We start from the raw sequence: 20435 nt of genomic DNA on the forward strand, positions 1-20435 counted from the left end.
TTCTCATTTCCAAAATTTTAATCTAAACTCAATTAACTAAGCTAATCAATTTTTTTAGTGTTAATTAAACAAGGATATATTAGCCATTTAAAAAATATATGGTTAAAGGATGTCTTGTTTTACTTCAAAATGACCCAGATTTTATCTCATTAAGTATACCCCAATGAATCTGGGTATATCCCAATTTGGTCAAGTTTCTAAAGAGGCAAAATAGGATCATTATCCATTTACATTTCGATTAAGGACAGAACCGTAATAAACGTACATCTGTTTGCGGTACAACTACTATAGCTTTTAGTAACCCTATCCATTTATCCTCTTTCATTTTTTTTTCTTACTAGTGCCGAGAAAAGTAAAACATCTAAAATCCTCCTTTGTTTTCTCTTCTTCTACTTTGTTGTTGTCTACATCCTGTTAACATTTTTTTTCTTTCTTTCTTTTCAAAGTCTCTTTATACACCAAACCAAACCTGACATTCATTCGTCAAACATTCCTATCTCTCTTTCTTTCTACAGTAAATTCACCCTTGATAAATAGTTATTTTCTCCTCAGATTCCTCTAAATTTGTCAAAGATTCTTCTTAGTTCGTTGACTAACCATTAGATCTTCTTCTCCTATATATCTATACCTATCTTCCTTCCTTGATTGATTCAAGTTTTGATTCTTCTTAGTCACTTTCTGAGCTTTTCAGGGTCTTTATTCTTCTTTTCTGTTTCTTGCTGATGAGTTCTTTTGCCTGATATTGGGAAAAAAAAGAATATTAACAAAAAAAAAAGTATGGAGTTGATTGAAGGAGTTGGAGAGAGTTCTACACCGTTACGAAACTCTTTTGGTGGTGGTGGTGGTGGTTTTAGTGCATATGATGTAAGAGTTGATGTATATAATAAGCTGGTCGAGAATGGAAACGATGAGGTTGTTTATAGTCCGGAGTTTCGTCATCAATTGGATGCTCACTTTAATCGATTGCCGGCTCGGTAATAATCACTTATGTTTTTTTTTGGTCTTTGAAATCTTATCTTGTTTTTGTGTTTTGGAGAGTTTAGGTTATCAAGATTATGATACGATGTTGTTGATCATTTTGTTAGGGATTTCATATCATATTGTAAATCGTTTCCTACAAAATGAATTCATTAGGCTTCAATGCATCTAATTACAATTAAGGAAAAGTATTTGACCACACTGGTGGACTTGCAATTGACTTCAATAACTAGCAAATTACTGAAAGAGAAATTGGTTAGAGATACTCATTGGAAAATGAGCGGATGATTACAAGGTTCCGGCACACCCTTGTGCTGACCACGCAGTGCCTGCAGTGTGGAAAACCTATTATAGGTTTCGTTATCGGCTGTATTGAACATTGGGGAGCAATTGTAGACCTGTTTCTTGCAGCAGAAACATAGTACGTTTGACATATATTGCATTGCATCACATTGATTTGACCACTGACCAACTCCAGGCCTTTGATGTAGATGTTTAGATTCTTTTCATTGAATGGTTTGTATTTGTTACAGTGTTCTCAAACAGTTTTATGCTCATTTGTAATTGACTTTGGTTGGATTATGAAATATTGTGCATGGCGAGTGAATATTATTTCTTTCGGTGCATTTTTTGTTGAAGGTATGGACTAGATGTGAATATGGATAGAGTCGAAGATGTGTTAATACATCAGAAGCTTCTTGCTGAAGCAACGCTCCCGGGGAGGTGTCCTGTTTTCCACGTTCGATTTTTGGAGGTACTACCTTATATTTTATAGTGTCAGATTGAGAAGCAGAAGTCGAGACCTTGAATACTAGCTTCTACAGTTGTCATGTCATGTCAGATGCACTGTTCTCGAACCAAGATTGTTTCTACTTGGTACTTTCAGAGACGGACTTTTTCTTTTTTTGGTTTCTAGTAAGAAAATATGGATCCAGATAGATAAAACATCTTAGTGTAGGAGGCTGCCACCCCTTTTGCCAGACAACCACGCTTCACTTCTGCATCTGCACTCTGTTCTCCTTTACATTCATACAACTTTGACCAACCATGAAAAACATGTTTCATGCTTTATCTAATAAGCTTCTTACCTTCTATAAAAGATTCAATGAGAAACCTCCATGCGTTGGCCTAGTTAACCTTTAAAATATTAGCGGACTAACACATGCACAGTGAAGGTGCAAAATGTTGAAATTATGCTCAATTTCGACTGCAATGACGTATGATTTTGCACTGTCTGTGATGTTACAAGCTGTAAGCTCTGTATGGTCTCTGTATATTTTTTATGGTATTTTGGCAACTATCAGTCTCAAAATACCACTGTTATTGCAAGATATGCGTCTCAGATGCCGTATCATATTGTTGTTTGCATCTGCTAGTACTGGATACGATACCTGCATTATTCTTCTCTTTTATTTCGTGTGTGGACTTTTAATATCTTTGCGTACTTAGTTTCCTTTCTGTTGTGTTTTGTAGAATATTATGACAAAAGCAGATGAAAATGGTGATATTCAGCAGCCAACAAAAGTGCCATCTGCCTCGAAAGCAAGATTAAATGCAGAAGACGAAGGCATTTTGCCATCAAATAACAGGTGTTTTTCTAGAGTTTTTCTACTATGTGATATGACTTTCCTTAATATTTCCTTGATCTTGAATGGGTGAATAGAATGCTGCAGACTTGAGTTATTATTTTATGATGCATGCATGTTGAGTTGGTTGTTTTAATATCACACTTTTATTTGCTGATTTTATGGTTCATTCATTCAAGGTTTCTTTCTTTGTAATTGGTAGCACTTCTGCAAGTAGAAACAGACATAGTGACGTTGATTTCGAACCTTGCTCAAAGCTTGAGGACTTGAATTTGGATATTAGGATGATTGCTGAAGGAACCGAGAGAAACAATGCCATAGAGAATTTATCTATGAGGTACTATTTTGCAAGCTATTTGTGATGCATACGGATCTCCTTAGTTTTGTATTTTGTCTGAATATATGGCTCAATGCATCATACAGTTTCTTGTCCCTCTAGCAAAATTTGGTCAATTATTTTGCACGGAACTGATACATTGTACTAAAACCTACTTCGTTCTTTAGTTTGCCTTCGTTTGAGAGAATACTATCTGAATGATGAATCATGATGCAGGCAAGAAGTTCCATATGCATCAATACATGAAATTATATTTTCTACCCTTGACAAGCCCAAGCTTCTTAGTCAGGTATGTGGACTACGGCCTCCATGGTTCCTTTGTGGTTGTTCGAGTTACTTGCAGATACCGTATGTTATATTGTTACTAATTGGTTTCCATATTATATCTTCACTTGAACATTTGTAATATTAGTAAACCTTGCAAACTTCTCTCTAAACCATTTAGACCTCCCCCACTTGAATTCAATAGGCTGCTTCATAGCTGTAAATACATTTTCTCTACTTTTATGCTGATGAACTGGTCATAGAATTGTCTACTTGAACTTTATGTTTATCTTTATTAAGAATAATATCATGATTATGTATGAAGTTTATAAATCTTGTGGCATGGTCTTCTAGCTATCTGCTTTGCTCTCCGACATAGGACTAAACATCCGTGAAGCTCATGTCTTCTCAACAATTGATGGCTACTCTTTGGATGTGTTTGTCGTAGATGGATGGGAATCTGAGGTAGATATTTCTTTGCGCAGCATTGTAGTATCATATTTTGTTAAGTGTTTATAACTGTTTTCTATTCCCGAATAGAATGAATATAGTAATTACTTGTTAGAAATAATAGAATTCATATTTGTTTCACCATTGCCTGTATAAAGTTTCATCTTATCTGTTATTGATTTGAGATCTCTAATTATTTTAATTGTAACTTGTACCTGATCTCTTGGTATTTTGTACACTACCTGGTCTATGACGAATAGTATATTGTTTGAGCCAGCTTTAGCTACATCGAAGTGAACTAGCAGTCACCTTTGAGAACATGGATGACTAGATATTATAACAACATGTCTCACTAGACATCGATCATAAGTTATTTTAAAGTCCCAGCTGGTCGTGATGCCGTAATAGTTCGTATCCCCCAAGTCCTTCGAGTCTACCGAGACTCTTGCACATATCCAACAAAACATTCCCTTCAGGTTTTCAAGAGACTTGACTCGAGGGCATCTTGGAACCTCCAGTGAAAATGGCTCTAATTTGGAGCTTTAGCTGGTCAGGAAACTTGGAAAGTGCATATCACAAGGGTTCATTGGGATGCTTGGAACACGTACATGCTCGAAATGAATTACAAATATCTTTAGCTGTCAACAGTGGGGATAATCTTAAGACTTCGAAGGATTAGATATTTTTATCGTAGTATCAGTTGCTGAAATATGATTCTGGAAGTACTGCAGTAACGTTTTGGCTAGATATGAAAAGTTAAATTCACCTTAAGCTCCTTCTAAAGTGTGTATGTATTTTTTATACGGTCACACCTCTGTTTAGGTAACCCCTCTGGTTTCTCGTGAAGTTTTTGTTTTTATTAACGGTTTTCATGACCTTAATACTTCATTCTTAACTACGTCTGCGTTGACTATCAGTACTCATGCACGGATGTTCTACTGTTATATGTTCGTGGCCATATAAGTGATAGTTCACATCTTAGGCACAACTTGTACTTGAACCTAAAAGGACAATAACATGATAATTTATTAAGGAGCATCGTGATTCTATTCATTCTATTACAGGGATCTCTGCCAAGCCCAAATGTTGCTGACTTTGCAATGATGTGGCCAGGACACAGATGGGTTGCATAAAGCGCTGGAGGAAGCAGTTGCTAGGAGCGAGGTGAATAGTTTGTTCCTCCGTTTATACGAGCTTCATTGTTTCTTTATCCTCTGTTTGGTTGGTGTGAGTTATACCTTTATTTCGGATCATACTTATAAGGCAATAGCAAGTACCTAGCCAGAAAACAAACCCGAGTAAGCTGTGTTAGTACTTCATAGGCATGGCATTACAATGGTTGCAGGATGCGAATTCTTGGCTGAATCGTATGAACTATGTTCATATGGAAAATCACTATTTTAGACGACAGCGATAATGATATGGTTACTTTAAATATAGGGAACCTGGTCTGGTTCTTCCCCTTCTCATTCAGGCTTGGAGAAGGCACTAGCAATAGAACCAAAATGTGGCGATTGGGAAATCGATAGGCGATTGTTGAAGATAGGAGATAAAATAGGATGTGGATCTTGTGGAGATTTGTGAGTTGCAATTTAAGCTCTCCATTTTTATTTGTTGTTTTGTATTTATCCATACTATTAGCTGCTCATGTATTGTATATTGTGCTTTCTAAAAGATGTCGTGGAGTTTATCTGGGTCAAGATGTTGCTGTTAAGGTTCTTAAACCTGAACATCTGAATGAAGCTTTGGAGGCAGAATTCGCACAAGAAGTAACAATCCTAAGGTTAGTGGCTTGGTGAAATTTATGCGGTTTAATTTGAGCATTATGTTTACGTAACCCAACTCCATTTGCATTAAGTTTATCAATAAGATGAAGGAAGTACAATGTGTTCATGTCATGATATCTATCTGTCTTCTGAAACTCTGAACCTGTCTGGGAACTATTTCGTGTTTACTCTTTTTGTTTTTTTTTAATCACTGCAGAGAGGTTCAACATAAAAATGTTGTTCGTTTCATTGGTGCCTGCACAAAGTTTCCAAATTTGTGCATTGTAACAGGTAAAGTAAATTTTTTTGACTTCTAATTTGTCATACTGTTAAAACACTTAGTTTCCTCTTTATGAATGTGATCCACTAATCATGCAAGTATACTCTTCTGATTTTATAATTATGATTGGTTGTTGGCTTTTGTAAATCTTGTTCCACAGATGGTTCTCTTGTACTGTTTTTTTCTTCTCAGTATTGAGCTAATGCTTGCCCCACTCTATGCTCTAGTCTTCAAAACATCAAATATATCGCCCCTTAACGAACAACATTTTTGTCAGTGTAGCCATTTTGTCTCTTGATAAAACCCCAAAGAGCCCTAGTGTTTCATAAAGTGGGTTTGTGCATTGTCTACTTAATCCTCCAACAACTACTCTCTATAGGACCTACAAACTCAGTAATTATTGGAATGCAAGTTAATTACTTATATCCATTCCTATCTCCTTGACCGCCAAAGGTACGCCCATGTCATTCATATCTTAGTATAAGTTTCAGCAGGTTCCCTTTATTCTTGTTGATTTTCTAATTTTAAGTGGTCAAAGCATGTCCATTAACCATGAATTAAATCACAGAAAAGTATGAATTAACCAATTTGAGTGTTCCTGGAACAATCAAGGGGCCTTAGGTGCTTGTTAGAAACTGTCTCCCTACCCCTTTCTTGACCAGGGATTCAAAGCCTGGCACTGATGAGTGTTTCTGGCTTTTGGTTTAGTTGTGCATGATGAACTTTTCTTTAACGTCAGTGCAGCCTCTCCTTTTTATTCATGATTCTTATTTATTGGTTGCAGAATATATGCCCGGTGGAAGTCTTTATGACTTTCTGCACAAGCATCATAATGTCTTGGGACTTGGTCATCTGTTAGAATTTGCAATCGATATTTGCAAAGGAATGGAGTATCTGCACCGAAAAAACATAATTCATAGGGATCTGAAAACAGCCAATCTGCTGATGGATATTGATCATGTATGTAGCAATTCGTGGATACAAACTATTTAAGGACATTTTATAATTCAGTACTGCATGATTGTTTTATATATTTATGATTGCTTTACTTGAATAATAGATAATTTTCAGGGAGCTTGTCTAATTTCTTTTTGGGACTGTAAATACTTAACAAGTTAACATCAGGGAAGTCAAAAACTTAAGGTTTAACTTAAATAGTTAGTTCCACCATATCTAGTCTAAGTTGTGGTTGTTATGTTTTACTTCTTGTGTTTCATATAACTGATCCTCTTTATGTGCTTTTCCTTGTCCTAATTTGTAAAAGCCAATGACTACCTTCCACTCTAGCATTTCATCTAGAGGACAGGAAGCATGATAACTTCAAAAACAATTTTGTTTTGGCCACCAGCTTTTGATCCATAATTATGCTACTACTTACTTAAATTGATTTTTCAGCCTACAAAAGAACGAAGCTCTGTTGTATGTCTTTGCTGAAGTTAGCTCTTGTTTTCTAAATCTCACAATGAATTCAACAGGTTGTAAAAGTGGCAGATTTTGGTGTCGCTCGTTTCCAAAGTCAAGGAGGGGAAATGACCGCAGAAACTGGAACATACAGATGGATGGCACCTGAGGTTTGATTCTTCTAAACCCCGCTGTCTTCTACCACTTGAATCCACTAGATATTCTAAAATATACATGTGGTTAGAAAGGAATATTTAAGCTGTACTGCATGTTTCCACTTGGGGAATCAGGCAACCTGAAAAAAGAGTAGTAAATGGTCTAATGAACTTGCATATAGCGTGCAATTTGTAACTTCTTGAGCATGATGTGGGTTAGTTTTGGTTTCATTTTTGTTTTTCCCTTGTTGAATCTTGAGCCTGAATTTCTGGGATGTTTAAGATGTGTTCGCCACACTACTGGGACTTCAATATATCACCTGATAAATTCCTTTAAGACATGTGCAAGTCTGGGAAGGTTCACTTTGTATTAGTTTCACATTGCGTGATTTCTAATGAACCTGACTACTTGTTATACCCTTGTTATACCATGCTGATGCCTACATTTTCACTCCATAGAGTTCTTATGTTTCGTACTTCAGCTTTTGGTATTATAGTTCACCTATAATTCAATAGTTGCTCTTACTAGTAGACATTCATTATGAAGTGCAAGTGGTCTATAAATTCAACATCGCTAGTGGTAACATGAGGTCAGAGTAGTGTGCAGTACTTTTGCTTCTTCAAACTTATGATTATCTTTCTTTCCTTTTTTAAATTAAGGGCTTTCTATATGCTGTTCTTTTTAGTTGATGAAGAGCCTATTCACCATGTTATCAGATTTATAAGCATCTTTGATTTATGTGGATCCTACTTCATCTAGCAGAAGGTTATATAACTTATTTCACATCCCACTTTTACTAAGATATGTTCCGTTTATCAGGTTATAAATCATCAACCGTACGATCAGAAGGCAGATGTTTTCAGTTTTGCTATCGTGTTATGGGAGCTTACAACCGCAAAGGTACTTCTCTCAGTTCCATGCTGGGTCAAATTAGTGATTTTATTGTGAATGTAATAATCTTTAGCTATGATGTTTTCATTGTAGGTGCCATATGATACAATGACCCCTTTGCAAGCTGCCCTAGGAGTTAGACAGGTTTGTGATCTTAAAGGAAGAATCTATTGTTTGTACCATATGTACGACGAACCCATGTAATGCTGCTACTTCATTTTAGGAAAAGTATCTTTGTTAGGGCAGTGATAAAGTGGCTTAATTTTATAGACAAAGCCTTACTGTACTTATATAATCTTCTAAACATGAAAATAAATGTGATCCCTCTTGTATTAATATACTCGGTAAATTTTTATTTTGGGTTGAGTTTCCAACTTACTCTGTAGTTGTTTCTTAACCTTGGACGTGCATTCATTTTAACGTTTTTTTTTGTTGTATGCATCTAGGGTTTGAGACCGTCAATACCAGAAAACGCAAACCCCAGACTACTGGACTTGATGCAAAGATGCTGGGAAGGGGTTCCCAGTAGCCGGCCTTCGTTTTCAGAGATAATATCAGAGCTCGAGGGAATCCTCCAAGAAGTTAAGGTAAAACAAATTCTATTGTACTTGAATTTTCTTTCACAGTGACTAAATTCGACTAATGCAAATTAGTGTGTTGCAGGCAGCTTCAGAAACGTCAAAGCACACTACTGACAATGTCGATTCGTAACTAATTCTACCGGCTTTCCTTTGCGATTTGAGTGCTGGTAATGTACAGTTCTTTTTTGTTCCTTATCATACTTGTTTTACTTAAATGGGTCTATCACAAAGTTATAGAGGTGAAATAGGATGAGAGGAAAATAGGTAAAGGTGTGGTAATTCAATTTACACGGAAAAAAAAGAAGTATATGAAGATGGTTCCTTTTGTTGTGTCTGGTAGCTGTCGAATGTTCTTTTTGTAATAGAAGATATTTCTTTCTTTACATTAAGACCTTTGTGTAAAAAATATCAATCTGTAATGTGATATTTTTCCATAGATATTCTGTTACATTGCAAATTTCAACTGTTACAATGTTCTTGATTTAATCATTTCTTAACCTGCCAAGCTTACCTACAAAATGTTATCTTTTGGTTATGTGATTGGTTTGTAATTTGATGAGAAATGTGTAAACTCAACAACAGCAAAGACAAGTTGCTCTGTAAGTGGTCAGCGTGTTACACTTGTATCATGTTCATTTGAAGTTTGACAATTTTGTGTGTGTTCCGGGTCATGTCATGTATGTTTGCGGGTATGCTACTCGAGTTCTACTGGCCAATAACCCACTGGTATGAACATGATCCGAATAGTTACTATCGAAATTCAGCCTACTGTAGTGTCAGGCTCAGAATGAGTTCGAGCCTATGAATCTCTCTATAACCACGCTTGATCTCAAAATAAACATGTTATAAAGCCGATATTACTCTGCAGTCAATTTTGCCATTTGGGTGAATTTGCCAGTCAATTTTGCCATTTGGGGGAATTTGCCACCATCTGTATTTGGTTTTCGTTGTAAGCTCTAAGAGCAATTCCTATGGAATAAACAAACTCAGAGTTTGTTCATTTTGCTCCACTATGGAATGAACAAACATGGGAAATGGATGTTCAAACTATCAAATTTGTTGGTTTAAATATCGAGTCGGTAGAACCAGCGCGCGTCTGTGGTAAAGACAGGCGTCATGTCTAGCAATGCTGGCGTCAGAAGGAAAAACGCCAGCGTTCATATAACCAACGCGCGTCATCAATGAGGACGCCGACGCTTGTAGTAAAAGCGCCGCGTTCTTTGTATGAGCGCCAACTGCTACTCCCATCCCAACGCCACTTTTCCTTTCCTTTCCCTATAAATTCAGTTCGTCTACATACTTAGACTCACACCTTCCTCAACATTACACAATTTTCATACTGTCTCTAAATTTTTCTTTTTAAACAAAACTATTCATATTAATTCAATCTTTCAGAAAAATTCTCAAGTATGCCATCCTCACAACAATGATCACAACAACGATCACAACAACAAACACAAACACCACAAGAAACACAACAAGAAACACAACAAAAAGGAACACACAAGAATTCGTGGTCCCAAGTATACGATGGATGAAGACGAGTCACTTTACAGAAATTATGTATTATATACATTAGATGAAATCAATGGTGTTTATCAAGAAAAAAAAACTTTTTATGGTAAGATTTTACAAAAATTTTGTGAAGAAACCGGTAACATTCATAGTCGTGATGCCGATGGGTTGTCTCATCGTTTTTGCACAATTTCAGCATCCGTTACCGAATATGTATCTTCGATCACTCAAATGTGGAACAACAGAAAAAGTGGTGAAGGCGAACCGGATGTGGAACGAAGATGTCGGGAAGAGTGGTAAAGATCCCACAAAGGTTCAAGCTTCCAACATGAAACTTGTTTCACCATTTTGAGGGTGCTTAACAAGTTTAATCCATACTTGCTGGAAGGTCATCAAGTGCGTGGAAGATCACCACACCGTCCAATCTCGTAGGATTTTCAGAATGGAGGGTCTGCTTCCTCACCTGATGGAACTCCAGGTAGTCAGGAACAACACAACACTAATCTAGACGTTAACACCAACTTGAAGAGAAGAAGAGGAGGTGGTCAGAAAGCTGCAAAAGCAGCGAGAGACGCAGCCCAACGAGCAGCAGAAGGAGGTTCAAGCGAGTTCAACTATGCTGATCACAAGGCAATGGAGATGCAAATGGAGGAAGATAGAGTCAGGGACCGTACCATTTCTTTAAATAATCAACAGAAAAGTCTTCTTGCGCGAGAATAACATTACAGGGATTGCAAGCTAAGCAAGTTACTCTCCTTGGACACCGGCAAAATGAATGAACGACAATATGCTATATGGACTAAGCAAGACCGAACAACAACAAGTCCAGGCCCAACAAGTCCCCCACCAACAAACTGAAGCCACCCCTCAACAAACTGGCCAGTGTGTGAATTTGGAAGAAGAAGAAGATGATGCCTCAGAAGAAAACGAAGAGGAATTCAGTCTTGCTAATGAATGAACATGTTTAGTTCAATTCAGTGTAGTTAAGTTTAGTTCAATTCAGTGTAGTCGTTTTAATTTAATTTCGTTTAGTATAATTTCCTCAATTTAAACAAACAACTTTACATTAAAAAACATATTAATTAAACAACAACTTTTAAATATAATTGCCTCAATTGTAGACGTTTATCTCCCTCTTCCTCTCCCTCTCCCTCTCCATCTACCTTGCACCCCCGCACCGTCTGCTGCTCCTTTTCAAGCCCAAAGGTGCTTTGTTAAATCTTGTCTTAGTTGTGTATAGATTCCCTGATTGTGGAGTCTGTCAGTGGCAAGTTTATATTCTCTTTCCGGACGCCCATGCTCCACCACAAGATTCGACGTCAAATCTTCATCTGGAAAACTAGTCCAGGTTGGGTCACGCCTGGTTTCTTCAATGACCATGTTATGCAGAATGATACAAGTCAACATAATTTTGTTCATTTCTTGAATATCAAAAAAGCGCGCCGGGCCAGCTATGATGGCAAACTTCCTTTTCACTATGCCAAAAGCGCGTTCAACATCCTTTCTGCATGCCATTTGTTGTGTGTTAAAGTACTACATATCCTTCGAAGTCATCGGACCAAAGCCTACCTTTTTATAAGCTTGAACCGTAGTTGACCATTATGGATAGATTCCGTTTGCTAGGTAATAACCCTGAGTGTAGTGATGATAGTTGATGGTGAAATTACAGTGCGGCGCGACCCATTCTTAAGTTCTTCAAACAATGGTGACTTATATAAAACGTTGAGATCGTTATTTGAACCCGGGAGTCCAAAAAAGGCATGCCAAAACCAACAACCATAAGTAGCTGAAGCTTCCAAAATTACAGTTGGTTTTGGATAATGACCCTTATATTGGCCTGCCCATTCTACCGGACATGCATGCCACGTCCAGTGCATGCAGTCAAGACTACCTAGCATTCCTGGAAAACCCCTCTCGGTGTTTTCTGCAGTTATTCTTTGAACATCTTCCTGAGTAGGCTTTCTTAAAAAGGTTTGACCAAAATGCCCAACTATTGTTTCATAAAACAATTTGAGATACCTAAAGGCGGTTGTTTTCCCAATACAGATGTAATCATCCGTGGAATCCGCTGGTACCCTGTAACAAAATATACGGAGGGCCGTAGTGACCTTTTGTTCGGGACTAAATCCTCGTATATGCCGTGCATCATACTGATAATTAAATAAAGGTTGTACCTGACAAAGCTCGGCAATAATCCTTTGCGTCAAGTTGCGTCCCATGCGGAATCGTCCCTGAAAATTCTCATCGGAACACACACAGTCATGATTAAAATAATCATGCATCATCTTTTCGTGGTAAAAATGTCGATTCCGCCGCGTCCATCTTCTAGTCGCAACTTCATATGGATCTAAAGGCTTTGGTATGATCCCGGTGTAACACCCTGTGTTTTTAGCATGACGCCTGCTAAAAGATACGCCACGGCATGAGATGAAGCTTCATTCAAAGCTTCCGTTGTTTGGTAAGAGGGATTGGCTTAAGGCCAATACTGTGTCAAAATGGCGCATTATGTTTGGCATTTGGCCAAGACCCAAATCTCGCATCAAATGATGCATTAGGCCAGTTGGGTAAGTGGCCCTAAGTTTGCAGCGTAATCATTGCGTATTATGAAAGCTATTGGCCTATAGCTAATATAACACAATTGTAGATGGTGGATTTTCAACAAAGGGAAAAACCGTAAAATCATGAGGCATATTTTGACATGGCTTTCAGGCATGCAACGATTCATATTTTACGAAGCCATGATGAATATGTTTTCGAAAAGCCTCCACTAGCTGAGCGTTCGATCCCTGGCATTTCATTTTGACCTTTATGCAGAATACGTATTTGGGCGGTTCTCCGTAGATTGAGAGCTGAACGCCTTCAGGACGTCGGTGATACTCACTGTTCCCTGACTGCAGGAGAGAGACAAACCTCCACATAGAAAAATAGTTGGGCGGCGGACGCCTTCAGGACGTTGGTGGCACTCACCGTTTCCTGATTATGTGGAGAGATCGTGCTTAGATTCAGGCGGTTCTACGTAGATTGAGAGCACTAATTCCTTCAGATCGTAAACAACACCGTGACTCCCTGACTAGGCACCATTCAGAATGGATGTGATGCTTTAACTGGCTAATATATTTTCTGCAATAGATTAATTCTGCCGTGATATTCACCACTGAATTCCTAGAATGATCTATCATTGCTCCTATTCCATGCTCGAATCCACAGCCTGATCCCATGGAATGGCAATGAACAATTTCTCTGATTCTATGATCGAATCCACGGCTTGATCTCATATAATAGCAATAAAACAACTGTATTATATCATTACTCTGATTTCGTGATCGAATCCATAGCTGATCTCATGAAATAGTGATAGATAATTCTAATTACTCTGATTCTGTGGTCGAATCTATGATCCCATGGGATAGTAATGCTCGTTTTATTATTCTGAATTCATGGTCGAATCCACAGCTGATCCTGAATTAATAATAATCAACTATTCATTTTATTACTCAGTTTCATGAACTATTCTCCACTGAATTTCATAAATTAGTAATAAATACTCAACAACCGGGCGTCTAGACTGCCACTGAGTAATCCCCACAAAAATGGTGCAAGTGTACTCGACCACGATGCACGAACGAGCACCCGGATGCGCGAACGCACATCCAAAATAATGAACAAATGAGGAATCCTGCATAAAACACGAGAGAGAAAATAATAATATTAAAATAATGGAGAAGCGTCCATGGGCCGGTCCCATGATTTCTCCATTATTTTTCCTTATTTTGTTGTTTTTATAAACTCATGAAGACTCCTCCATCTCAGCAACTTTCCTTGTTTGAGCGAAACTCATGGTTTCTCCATATTTTGGTGGTTTTCCAAAATTCTGTGTAGTTTCACAAAAAATAATAATAAAAATAGGGAAAGGTGTTGCGGGACCGGGAAACATGGCCGGCCGGCCATGCCCTAGCCGTGGCCGGTCCCACACCTTGCAATCCCTAATCTTTCATAAATTGTTATTTTCTCATCTTGTGAAACTCCCCAGTTTTAGAAAAAAGTCATGGTTTCTCCATATTTTCTCATATATTGCGCAAACCATGAAAAAGCCAAAAGTCAACATGGTCACAAGACCGACTAGGCTATTCACGAAAATATATTAAAACATTACTATTTTAATATTCACAAAATATTGATCAATTGAGCATACATGCTCATTCCAACAAAAATCAAGAATTTTCAGTCAAGATGAAACTCTTCTGAAAATTCATCATGTTGCTCGAACGCACATCAGAAAATGCTGAAACTCTCAGTACGGCCCTCTTGACCGACCAGGGTCGTCCCTAGGGTTTTCACAAAGCCGGTCCCACACGTTTTCACACTTTTTGACCTAATTTGTGTAATTGATCATATTGGGTCCAAACTCTTCACAACCAACTCAGAGTTTGTGCAAACACCCACCAGCAGTCCCACGACCACCAAGGCCGGTCCAATGCCATCCATCTTGGTCGGTCCCTCACTTCTCTATAAATTAGGTTCTCTCACCTAATGCTCGATTGATCACTATTTCAATAAATGATGAAACCCATGTAATCGTCATTCTTTCACCAACTGGTCAACCCAGGACCCTGATGCACGCTCACTCGAGTAATTGGGCATCACATGGACGTCCATAGTTCCATGTTGTCGGTCCTTTCTTTGCTTATGACCTATTTTCAGCAATTCGTCAATTAATGAGCAATCGATCAAAATTTAGGTTTTCGAACGAACGCTCAACAAATCATCTTTCTGAGCAGTTCAAACGCTAAATAGATTTACTCGAAAATCATCATATGGATTAATTATATGATATTTGGTAATCTACCAATATTCTAGTTAATATTTTATTGGGTCACGTCACCAGTAAATAATTCGCCGAATCGAGCCATACCTGCTCAATTGCTCGAATATTGATCAATATTCAGCAATTCATCAGTAATTTGTCGAATTGAGCAATACTTGCTCAGTTGCACGACATATTATCAAAAATCATTAATTTGTTGAAATGAGCAATACTTGCTCAGTCGCTCATCAAATTCTCAATATTCAGTAATCCGTCAAATTGAGCAATTACTCAATTGCTCGAATACTATCCAACTAATCAATATTCAATAACCGTTGAGCAATTACTCAATTACTTGAATATTGATCCACAACCATCAACACCCAGTAACTCGTCGAGCAATACTTGCTGAGTTACTTGAATGTTCCACTGAGCAATTCGTCATTCATGCTCAATTCAACAAAACATAGACTCATTGTCTAAATCAGTCTACGTGACTAATTAAATGCACATCTGTCATGCAGACTCCACGATTCGTGAGACGCCAATCACATCACAAATGGGGGATATCACATAGGGTTTTTGTCTGGCGTCCTACATCACGTGGATTCATCCAAAACGAAACGTGAGTAAGTCGTGTCAACGGTTGAAGGAGTTAGCAAAGTAGTGGGTGAGTAATCAACCAAGTCTCCGCACGACCTGGAACTGGTTTCACCACGATCTCCCACTTTCCTACTCTTTCACTCAAGAAACCGTCACACTTACAGGGGTCAGGGTGTTCATCATTCTTGTAGTATAAATAAGTCTCCGGATCCACGATTGAACAACAACAATTTTTCGAGCAATCACTCTCAGAAATTACATCAATCACTCAGAACTTATACACAGAACTCAACTTCAGCAATTCTTCAATTTGCAGAAACCTTGAACACACCCACAATCCTCGATCATCACTGATCCCACACAATTCTCAGCTTTCCTCTTACAGATCAACCCATCTCCCTCTTTGCGACCGAATTGACTCTGGAACGACCATCGATTTGGTTTTGTCCGGAGTCATTCATATTGATTTCCCGAATCTCAGCACCCCCTTTGCAGCGATGCATCTGTGTGAGGTTAGGCAGTTCTCTTGGTTCGAGGAATCTTCACCACACGGTGATTCCCTCATTCCCTAAAAAACCAGCAAATTATTTTTCCCCATCCACAGATTGGCGACCACAGTGGGAGATTAATCTCTCGTTTGCAATCTTACATTTTGACAAAATGGTCGATCTTAGGTCAGGTTCAGTTACAAATCCTAACACGAACATCGCTAGCACTAGCAACGATAACAATAGTGGTATTCCAGAAACCATTCTTGCTTCCAACAATGGTGGTGACGTTACTCCTCCTGAAATCAATGTGGAAAATCATCCGCTATTCGGCCGCATCCCGAAGAAATCAGAGAAAATCCACCCACTATCGTTGATCTCATGAAAGTTCAGGAAGTTCTCGCCAAGAATCAAACTGATATGGTTGCTACCCAGAAGGATCTATGTAACTACCTCAAAACTCTCACTGACAAGATGTCAGATAAAACTCAGGAGAAGGGAAAAGACAAGGAAACATCTCCAATTACAAATCCCGAAGTTATTCCAGTCCTTGACGACGATTAAACCCGAAAAGCTGCAGAACCTGAACCTGCCGGCTTCATCACCCGTGAAGACCTGGAACGTTTTATGTAGAATCGAGGAAGGGGCCATACACCAACCGTGCACCTCCACCAGCCTCCGTACCCTGCTGCCACACAAAGGATCCCTCTCCCAAAAGGCTACACTTCTCCAACGTTCACGCTCTACAATGGAACAAGAAATGCTCGAGAACACGTTTCTCGATTCCTGGAAGCATTATGAGAGCACGAACACAACCATGTTGTCCATTTGAAGGAATTCTCAAAATCCCTAACGGGTCGAGCATATACTTGGTACAACAACATCGCACCAAGAAGCATAGATAATTGGGGAGAAATGATTAATGCTTTCTACAGGAAATACTTCTTTGTCTCTGAGCAAATTACTCTTTCTGACTTGGGAAGGATGGCTCAGAAGAGTGCCGAAAATCCGAACGACTATGTGAAGAGGTTCCGGGTCCAAGTTCTGGACTGTCATGACCCCAACGTTACTGAACATCAACTGGTGGACTTGTGCATCAATGGTATGATTCTAGTCTACTGAGGTTTGCTGGAAAATCTTCGTTTTCAAACCTTCTCAGAACTTCATGAAGCAGCCAAGCGATCGGCGACTACTGCTCCCTCCTTGCTAGAAAAAACGAAAACCGTCAAAGTAGAAGAATTGAAAGACACCCGAAACAACGCTGCCAGGCGTCTAATCAACAAGCAGTACAATATTGAATCTTCCATGAATATTGTTGAAGGGAGCAAGAGAAAATCTGAGGCACAACAACACAAGAATGCTCCTCCGGCGTCTCACCCTCCAAAAGCACCAAGGAAGGGCAACCAGACTAGAAACGCACAACCACCAGTTCAGAATGATCAGGAAGTGCCTGATTTCCCTTTTCCCATTGAAGAAGTGATCGAACTATTAGAAGTCTGGATTCAAGATGGTGCAATCAAACTACCTCCCGTCAAAAAGGAACCAACTGCGGAACAAATGGAGAATGCACGCTACTTCCATTTCCATAGGTATGTCAGTCATCCAAAAAGTGATTGCAGAAATTTGAAGCGCATATTCAAAGAGAAGGCCGACTCAGGGGAACTGGGGACTAAAGGAGTGCACAGAAATCCTCTCCCAATCAGAACGTTCGCACTCTCCGAGCAGCCGGTGAAAGAAGCGGTTCGATCCTTAATTGAACATGTCTGAGAGTTGCTGTACTTGTCAAAGGCCCAAAGAAAAGATATGTTTGCTGCACTGAACCAGACTGTGTCAGGCAAATGACTGACAATTCAGGAAACACTCCCTGAACCTCCAGCAACAGACAAAGAGATGTATGACTGAAGACTTCTCATTACATTCTATCTCAAGGGAAATGAATTCAAGCGAGTATTGGTCGACGTTGGCATTGCTGTCAACATCATCCCTTTGAAAACCCTCAGAGCTGCTGGCATCACTCGACAAGAAGCAACTCATTCTCCCATCTCAGTCAGAGACCATGAGGTAATCTCCAGGGATGCTTACGGTTATGTCATTCTCAACATAAGAAACAATTCAACCTGGACAGAAACTAAATTCTTCAAAATTAAGGAGGATCCGGGATATGACATGATTCTTGGGCGAGCATGGATTCATGATGGAAGAATTGCTGCGGTATCTTCATCCTTAGTTGCTCAATTCTCCGTCGAAGAAAGTTCTGACTCGGAAGATTATCAACCTTTCGAACATTTTGAGAAAGTCCAAACCTTAACAGGACTCACACAAAATCCCGAGGAAAGCGTACATAAATTTATCAGGAGATTTCGCACACATGCAAGTTTTATTCCCCCTCATAATTCCATATTATCAACTTTCAAATATGCTACCTTTATCCGGGGACTCAATCATACTCCTAACCAAGCTATCATCAAATGCTATGAGTGGGTAGTCTCGCCTCAGCAGTATTACACTAAATGGTTGTAATCTCTCCGAACTGAGGACCCCATTGGAAGGTTCATCGCTGAAGATCTGGCTCATAACCACAAGAATTATCCAACATACTCTCCTCTACGTGAGTGTCCACATGTGCCGCAAAATTGGAAAGCTTTCCAAACCAGAAGAAGATATTCAAGGCGCACACTACCAAGCCTAACAAATTCCAGGAAGGAGATTTAGTTCTTAAGGCAGCTTAACGTAATCTCCATTCTGCAAGGAGCTCCAATTGGGAAGGACCTTTTATGGTTGCAAGATCCATAACTGGAGGATACTACAAGCTAATCAACATGGATAGTAGGACCATGCCAGTAATTCATGAGAATTGTCTCAAGATTTTCGACGCATGAAGCATTCAATATTGGGTGTTTTATGTCTAAGGCAAACGCTCAAGACATATGGCGTTTTCTACATCTTAGGATGTTCTTTACTTGTATTTTCAATTCCTCCAAAACGTGTGCATACTTGCACTCAGTATTTGAAAATTCAGCAATTTATCAAAGTTCTTTATTTAAGAAAAATCTCTATCAAATCCAAAATCCAAAAGAAAATCCTCAATCACTCAAAAACTCAAAACCTGTCAAAAATCAAGACCCAAATAAAATCTCTCAGAAGTTCACTGTTCATGAGATTATGGAAAGAAAAACTAAAGAAAGCCATCAAAGTATGATTTCTGTTTCTCAGCATTCTGCAGGACTTGCAAGGCCGCTTTCTCCAACTCCAGCTTTTCGGTCAGCTCAACAATCTTAGTCATTTTCTCCATCACAGCATTACTAGTAAAAGGGATGTTCTTCACTACTACATCCTTGATGATGTTTATCTTCTGACGGAGCCACTTCAAGTTGAAGCCAAGTCTCTCACAATTCTACAAGTTGTACTCCTAATCAAAGAGTACATCCCGAGTAACAGTATCTCTGGCCCTGGTTCGTATATCATCTATAACACGCAATATGTTTCCTAATTGCATTGTCAAGAAGTAACTACGTTCAGGGTCTCTTGTAACGACAATATGGCCATACATCTTCCACAACTTCTCATACATGTTGGAATACCCTGTGGGAACGCTGAACCCACCAACAGATACGTGATGTGGAAGTAGCGCACCAAAGGCAGGCTCGCAAATAATCCCTGCATTGGGATATTCGTGTATTATTATACGATTCTCAACTACGGGAGCAGCCTCTATTATCATTGCAACATTCTATTCTGGGACCGTCTCTTCTGTTCTTGGCTCATTTTCAACAACAATTGGAGTCTCAGTCTCCTCCACGACTTTAGCAGCAATATTCTCATAACCCGGAGATGCAGAACTCTCTTCTGTTCTTGACTCGGTTTCGGCAAAAATCGGAGTAGCTTCAACAATGATATTCTCATAACCTGGAGGTGCAGAGCTGGTGATGCCACTACTTCGATTCACCATATTGCTCGAATTATCAACATTGATTCCGTCACTCTCAACTTCAATGTTTGGTACCTTATGTGAAGATTACATGGGATTAGAATGATTCAAGCATGGAAATCAAGGAAAACCATAAAATTCAGAATTTAAGTGAACTGACATCATCTAAGTTCCTTATTATGCACCCAAGCAATGCGCAAATAGTGTAGAAGTCATGAAACACGTTTTCAAACAAGCTCAGCTGAAGAGATTTTACACTGCCCTATATTCAACGGAGGACTGGGAGCAATTGGTAAGGAATTTAAGGTTTGGTCATATACCATTTTCTTAGCATCGATGTTATATACAACATACCAAAAATTCATAGCAATCGGATGAACGATCTAGGAGATGTGGCCAAAACATCA

General features: G+C 38.9%; 1 protein-coding gene across 1 annotated transcript; it reads left to right on the plus strand.

Annotated features, from left to right (window-relative positions):
* Positions 1-497: 497 nt before the first annotated feature.
* Positions 498-9153, plus strand: LOC113289778 (serine/threonine-protein kinase STY8-like). Its single transcript, XM_026539151.1, has 16 exons — positions 498-974; positions 1618-1732; positions 2452-2567; positions 2767-2901; positions 3118-3190; positions 3520-3630; positions 4729-4779; positions 5056-5195; positions 5291-5398; positions 5599-5672; positions 6446-6621; positions 7137-7232; positions 8038-8118; positions 8203-8253; positions 8556-8696; positions 8773-9153. Exons 1-16 carry the CDS (start codon positions 778-780, stop codon positions 8818-8820), a joined length of 1713 nt encoding a protein of 570 aa, XP_026394936.1. The 5' UTR covers positions 498-777; the 3' UTR covers positions 8821-9153.
* The last annotated feature ends 11282 nt before the right edge of the window (positions 9154-20435 follow it).

This window comes from Papaver somniferum, chromosome 6, assembly GCF_003573695.1.
Source record: "Papaver somniferum cultivar HN1 chromosome 6, ASM357369v1, whole genome shotgun sequence".
NCBI lineage: Eukaryota > Viridiplantae > Streptophyta > Magnoliopsida > Ranunculales > Papaveraceae > Papaver > Papaver somniferum.